Source organism: Echinops telfairi, unplaced genomic scaffold (assembly GCF_000313985.2).
Source record: "Echinops telfairi isolate 266 unplaced genomic scaffold, ASM31398v2 ScPeMD7_30;HRSCAF=105, whole genome shotgun sequence".
NCBI classification, from domain to species: domain Eukaryota; kingdom Metazoa; phylum Chordata; class Mammalia; order Afrosoricida; family Tenrecidae; genus Echinops; species Echinops telfairi.
In genome coordinates this window covers 415,534-422,743 of record NW_022103927.1, presented here as the reverse complement: position 1 = coordinate 422,743, position 7,210 = coordinate 415,534, and the positions used below count along the sequence as shown (strand labels likewise).

The window sequence follows — 7,210 nt, the reverse complement described above, 5'->3', positions numbered from 1 at the left end:
CCCCCCAGTGAAAGAGAGAGAAGGAAATTGGGGAGTTTAAAGTAGCCTCATTCCTTCCAATCCTCCAAAAGGCAGTGGCATCTGGAGAATGAGAGCCTGCCATCTTCCAGGGTGCCAGCACCGGCGCCTGCAGAGCAAAGTGACACCCAGCAGGCGCAGGGAGGACCCCTGCAACTGACGAATCTGTCTCCTGGGCCCCACGGGCCCACCTGCTGCCGCCCTGGAGACATAAGTCTCCTTCCTTCTCTGGTGGCCCCTCCGGCACTTGCTGGGGGCGGGCTTGCTGGCTCCTGCCTTGGGGTGTGGGGGCGGGGAGGGCTCTCCTGAGGGGCTGGGGTGCAAACCTGTCTGCCTGGGGGAGTGGGAGATGCTATCACTATGATGACAGGTGGGGGAGCCCTGCGCCTCCCCCGGCACCCTTGTGGGCCCAGACACGTGCCACACAAACCACAGCAGGAGGGCCCGCACCCACACGCAGCACGACAGGAGGCTCTGAGGCTGTGTGCTGCTGGGAGGGCACACACATGAGCGGGGTGGCCACTGTGGCGGGAAGAGTGCCCTCGGGAATCTTGGGCACGTGCCTTGGGTGGGGTGGGGCTCCCTGCTCTATAGGGTGATCCCAAACTGCCTCGGTATCCACCTTCGACCAGAACCACCTGCACCTGGTGGGACGGCAGCCTAAGTCCTGATGAGCAGCCCCTGCACCCAGCTGTACAGGGGACACCTTCCCCCACACACCCACATACCATCCCAGGCAGGGTGGCAGCTCCCACCAGCTCAAATGAGGGATCCAGGCTCCCCTAGTACCTGTCAAGTCTATTCCTCTGGCCCAGACCAAGCCGCTGTCCCCAATCCCCCGAGTTTTGGGTGCAAGAGGGTATGCTCCGAGCCAGGCAAATGTGGCTTTTTATGAACCTCAAGGAGCAGGGTGCCTGCAGGCACTCAGTGTGAGGACCAAAAGTAGGGGGTGGGGGGTCTCTTCCATTCCTTTAACCCATGAATAGCGGGACAGCCCTATACAAGGGCAGGTCTCCCAAATGCCAGGAGCTGAGAGTCACTTCACACCAGCCCGTGCCACCGTAGCCAGCGGCTATCTCTGAGATCACCGTGGGAACGGAATTGCCGTCGTGAGCTGCAGGGCAGGGTGCTAACCGCACCTCAGAGCTGGGGATGCCAGCGAGCAGTGAGGCCATGCCACACACGGGGCTGCGAGGGAGGTGGGGGCTGGCCACGACGCCCGGAGCTGTGCGTGCTGGCCACGTCACCCGCTGCGGCTGGTGACCAGTGGCATCGTCTGCCGAGGGTGGGAGGGCACCGAGCTGCCCGGAGTGGAGTCTCCACACGGAGGGCACTTGTGTTGCTTTTCACTGCTCCCTTACAGTCCCCTGACAGGGACAGAAAGGGGGACGGGGCAGGAAGGCCCCAAGGGCGGGCGGCTCCATTTGGAGGTGAAAAGGTTGCTGGGAGTCCTGGAGGGATCATGAAATTGGGGAGAGGTTAAAGGTGACGGGCTGGTTAGCGGTGAAGGCACTGGAGCTGGTGCCACGAGTGCTGCGGAAACCACGGCGCAGGCCGCGTTCAGGAAGTGGTGAGGGTGGGGCCCGGCAGGACCCCAGGGCTCCTGCCCCGCTCTGCTCACCCCAATCACTGACACCCACACAGCCGTTTCCTGGGCTTGAAAAAAATCTGTTTCTCTCTTTGCAAATCAACAACTTTTACCTAGAAACTTCTCCGAGGGGATGCTGACTGATTGCAATCTGCTGTCCGTTGGAGAGCTCACGGCTGTGTACCTGGGGGAGGAGCTGAGACGCCGCCTGCACCCCGTGCACCTGCTTGCTACTCAACACCTTGAGACCAACCCTGCCGTTGGGTCAACCTCGACTCCTGAGAAGTGGCCTCTGCAGGGGTCTCCGCAGCCGGTATTTTGGAAGTCGTCCACCAGGTCTTTCTGCAGTGCGCCCCTGGGGGCTCTCAACTCTCCAGCTGAGCTCCCCTCACGCCTCCCCTTTCCAGAGGACCCTTCAGGCACACATAGCCTAACGACACTGACACGCCACTCCACACGGTTCCCATCAGCCGCTGGGCTGGGGTCAGGACGGCGTGCAAACATGCCACGCGGGCACAACCCTCGCGGGGGCTGCGGATCCCAGCAGGGCAGGGATGCGGGCCGTACCTGGTCCCCCCTTTCTATCATGAGCACGTATCAAGCACGTATCAAGTAGAACTCAGTTATCTCATGTCAGATAGGGCTCCTTCAAGATCAAAAGCCCAAACAAAACCAACCTGGCTCGGGGACACCGCACCCTCTAAGCGCAGGCGGGCTCCCAGCCAGTCCCACACCGTTGAGGACACAGACAGGCTCCTGGGTGCACTTGGAGCGCCCAGTGAGGAAGGCCGCTCCTCCCTTGGGGCACATACAGCGCCGCCGCCCCGTCCACCTCCTAGCCCAACCTGAACCCTGTCGGCCAATGATGTGGAGACCTACAAGGAGCTGACTTGGCCAGGAGGAAGTCCGGATGGGGAGCACAGGCCCCACGCGGAGGTCTCAAGGGGCTGGGAGCTGACGCGTCCACGTGTGGCATTTCTGTCCCGGCCACATGGCAACAAAAGCTCCGGCCAAGTTGCTACTGGCTGAGCCCCTGCCTGGCCCCCTTGGCCTGTGGGCCTCCTGTAGGGGCACTAGAGGAGCAGTCACTGTGTGAGGTCTGGACACTGGTGGCTTCCTACCACCTCGCAGTGACAATGTGTCCTGCTGCGGTTGCTTACAGGCAGCTGGGAGCTATGCCACCACTATTCCAGTGCCAACAGGGTCCCCCAGGGTGGGCAGGTTCCGGCAGAGTTTCCAAACTGTCTGTGAAGAGAGGCCTGTGAAGAGAGGCCTGGCAATGAACTTCAGGAAACGAGCCCACAAAACCCTATGATCCCAGAACAACACCTGGCTCTTGAGTGGGAGGGGCCGCCCGCTGGGTGAGGCATCACCCTGGTCAAGTGCAGGGCCAGCGGAGGCGAGAGCGCCCTCCTGAGATGGACGGACTCAGTGGAACCAACACACCAACAATCACCAAGGCCGCGCAGAGCGAGCACACGCTGGGCAGCTAAGACTGGCTGCCGTGAGTCGGGTCCGACGCTTCCAAAACAAATGTGGACACCACCGCGTACAGGCTGCCCCCCCTTGCAGAGCAGGGTTTCTGCCCACAGGCAGGGCGAGCCTGGACCGAGGCATGCACAGGCAGGCAGACACCTTCCTCACTCCAGCAGGCGGCATTCCCACAAAGGCCAGCCAGCAGCGGCAGCAGGGTTAGGGCGGCAGAGGCCAGGAGCTGTTAGTGGTCGCGGAGCAGCTGACAGCCACGCAGGCGCAGGGCCTGCCCTCGGACCTACCGCCCAACACTGAGTACAGTGCGGTGCTTCTCTGTCCTACTGCCACTGCTTCTGGAAACAGAGACCAAAAGAGATCCCTGAGACCGGCACACCACCACTGCCACCACCCACAGCCCTGCACAGGCACAGGCCCGAGCCCAGGCACGCTCGGATGCTGTAGCTCACGGAGCCAGGGCGAGAGAGCCTCCAGGCCAGACCTGGCCACCTCCTGCTGCTGAGCATGCTTCCTCACATGGGGAGGTGCTGCAGGGGACACAGGGGACAAGGAGAGGACAGGTGAGGAGCTGGGGAAGAGGGCACTTCCAAGAGGGGGAGGAACCGGGAAGCAGCCCTGTCCTGCGGCTGCAAGTGTGGCTGGTTCCTCTCCTTAAGGACAGAAAGCGTGTGCAGATGTGTACCTGTGTGTGCCACGTGCATCAGTGCTCAGGGGCATAGACAAGAATGCACCTGGGAGTACACGTGTAAGGCATGCATACACATAAGCATGTGACCGTGTGCACGCACACAGGTGTGCAACTTGGCACGCACACATGGCTGCTTGCCTTGCGAATGCGTGCATTTGTGCACGTGTACACTCATGAGTACATACTGCCACTTAAGCATGAACATGTGTATGTGTGCAGTCATGTGTTGCTGGGCAGGGAGAGGGCTGAGGCAGGCCCTTGGGAGGCCTCAGGGATCCAGGAGCCCTCTGCTGTGGTTGCTCCCCAGTTTACAAAGTAAACACCTTTGATGTGTGGCTGGCGGGATCCTGCTCCCTGCAAGGGAGGGGTACACACCCAAGGGGGTGCCCCATGCTGTCTCCTGAGTGCTCTGCTAGAAGGGTGACTGACAGAGGCGAGTCTCTGCTGAGGTGTGGCCCCCATGGGGATGACCAGCTGGCTTTGGCTTAATCGCTACTTGTCATCAGCTGGCTGGGTGCACATGGAGCCTTCTAGAAGGGCTTCCAGTCCCACAGCCACAGAGGAGTGGAGTCACAGGGGACTGGCTCCATGGGAGCAAGTGGCCACCACCATCTGGGACAGTTTGGGTGAGAGACAGGCTAGAAACAAGAGGACAGCAGGACACCAGCCAGGCTGTGTCCTGGTAAAACAGAGGATGGGATGGACAGCATGGCTGGGCCCCGAGGGACCCTCTGTCTGGGTGGCCAAAGTTCCCTGCATTAGAATCGACCACACTCAAACACCAGCTGCCTCCGCTCGTGCAGGGGATCTGTCTAAAACCCATGTCCAGAGAAGGTCCTTGGACTCTCCGGGGAATGTCGAGGGGGAGTTGAGGTGCACAGAGGGCCACCACCCCACGTTCTCTGAGCCACCCCCACTCCCCATCACGCTCTGTCCCATGTGGTCAGAGCAAAGGACTCACTCCCCTCAGTGCCTTGCTGACTCAGGAAGGGGCCAGTGGAGGGGGCCACGGGAGTGCAGACAGTGGGGGTATAGCCGGCCCTGACGGGAGCCCTCCCAGCTCCGAGAGGGCCTGCAGCCCACACCACACCACTGCTCTGTCCCCGAGAACAGGCCGGGCAGGTCAGGGCGTGGAGCATGGACATGGGTCCCTCTCACTGTGCACAGCTCGCAGCTCCAGTGAGTCCACTCTCGCTCTGGGGTCGGCAGCGGGTGGGGGATGGGGAGGGAGCGCGCGTACTGACCGCTGGGTGGGTGGGGCCGAGGAGGAGCGGGCTTCTTCGGAGGCAGAGCGGGGGTGTCCTGTTTACTTTTAAAGGGGTCCTCTGAGAATCCTGCTCCTCCGAAGGGGGAGGTGAACGGGTCAGAAGGTGGGGGCTGAAAGAGAGGACACGAGAGAGGCACGGTCAGCCGTGACGACGGAGGCCCTGCCCACCCACACGCAAGCACGCTCAACCTCTGCGGACCGGCGCAGACACACAGACGCACAAAGTTCCACTCCGCACAGGGTGCCGAGATGCCAGATCTCAGTGCAGGACCCTGTGCCCCACCACCCAGCCATGCTTTAGAGACGTGGCTCCAGGGAGCATTCTCAGACCCTGCACGGCATGCTCTGGGACCTTGCGTGTGTGCTGCCATGCCCAGACCCACGGCAGATGTCTAGCATGTGTCACTGTGTCCCAGGTGCCCTGCTCAGGGTGACACAGCTGCCCTCTTTGGGCTCCTTCACACATGCTCTGTGCCGCAGGACCACCCCTGCTGCCCCTCCTCCACCTCCAGCTGCAGCCTTGGGAAAGATCTGTCAGCATCTCCATTCTACCCACAGGGAAACTGAGGCACAGAGAGGCAGGGCTACAGGCACTATCTCAGCTAAGTAACCAAGCACTCACCCCAAGGGTGAGTCTGGCCACAGGGCATTCAGGGTGTGGATGTGAGCAAGGATGGAGCAGAGACAAGGAATGAAGGGTAAGGAGGCCATAAGGTAGGTAGAGGCTTCAGCTCCAGACATCTACTGAGCCCCAAGACCAACCACAGCTGGGAGATCTGGCAGGGAGCAGTGGGCCTGGCAGGGTCAAGCAAGAGAGGCTGGAGCAGACTCCACCCCACCTCGCAGATCCTCCACCCTCAGGCCTATGGATAGTGGTCCTTTACTGAGTTTCTTCAAACACCACTGCTCAGTTGCCACCATCTGCCTGCTCAGAGGTTGCTGGGATCCTGGCTGGTCCCTGCTCATAGTTTAAGAGGCGGGACACCAGGCCACAGCTCGCAACACTGTGGCAGAAACTAACACATCCTTTATGAAACACTGGCCAGCCTGGGACTCTTGGGCGCCCGGCACTCAGGAAATGCCAGGCCTTGTTGACACTGCAGTGCCGGGGTAGGGACTTGGGAGCTTGGTCTTGAATGAGTGGCTCTGGGTTGTCTGGGAGATGAGGGAGCCCAGGGTGCTTCAGCCATTTCCAGAACATTCCCGCCCACCCCCAGGGGTGATGGGCCCTCTATGAGCACAACCAGGGGCAGGGCCACAGCGGGCCTGGGGAGAAGCACAAAGTAGCAGAGGGGCGCCAAGGCCCTGCCCCTCCCTGCTGGACCCTGGTAGGTGGGCAGGATAGGAGGCTTGACCAGCAGGCTCCAGTGTCGTCCAGAGTTCGTATAGGGTAGAGCTGCCAGCACGCTGAGACCCCAAATGCAGAGCCCGGGGGGTCCCGTCTTGAGGACATCTTAGCCCGGGGCTGCCCAGGTGCAAGTGGCTCCCCAGCCACAGGGAGTATGTCACTGTGCTTGGACCCCAAAGCCCGGTGGTTCCCATATCCTGCATTTCAACCCTTCAGATTTCCCAAGACGGCTCCTTTGGAACCCGGCTCTTTCCTACTGGGTTTCGGCTGAAGGGAGACAAATTATTCTGAGTGAGGTTTCCGTAACACTGAGTGCGGACCACAGGAAAAGCTACGGGGAGAAGCAGCTATCAGAGAGAAAGAGGGTGGAGGTTGCATTTAACGGCTCAGAAGTTGTTTTTGTTTTTTTCCAAACCGCCCTAAATATGAAGGTGTGGCTTTAAAAAAAGGGGGGGCAGAAAAGTCATTTCAAAGAGGCAGCTACCAAAGGCACGGAGTTCCTGAGACTTTTTTAGGGGGTGGTGGCGCGGTGACCCGCCTCTTTCCACCCTCAAAGGCTTCCCCGGAATATACTTTGAGGGATTTTCATTCTTATGGCAAAAAGAAAGACAACAAAAATGTGCCGGGTCCAAGCCTGTTCTGTGAGCAAGTAGCGGCGCTGACTAGGCTGACGGTGCGGTCACCACCCGCGTGGTCGCGCTCAGCGTATCTCCACCCCATGAGCAGTAGCTCGCTCCAGGCCCCCAAGCAAAAGTCCCCTCCAGCCTCCTTCCTCTCCCACTCATTCGCCTGTTCTGGAGAGTTCCACAA

The 7,210-nt window shown here is 60.6% G+C and overlaps 1 protein-coding gene across 1 annotated transcript in view; it reads right to left on the bottom strand.

Annotated features, from left to right (window-relative positions):
• EPS15L1 (epidermal growth factor receptor pathway substrate 15 like 1) overlaps positions 1–7,210 on the bottom strand; it is a 68,984-nt gene that overhangs the window by 8,778 nt on the left and 52,996 nt on the right. Inside the window, exons 22-23 of the mRNA XM_045289688.1 lie at positions 5,030–5,162; positions 3,382–3,432 (exon numbers count right to left, since the gene is read on the bottom strand). Of these exons, the coding sequence (XP_045145623.1) occupies positions 3,382–3,432; positions 5,030–5,162 (184 nt within the window). The remainder of the gene's footprint in view (positions 1–3,381; positions 3,433–5,029; positions 5,163–7,210) is intronic.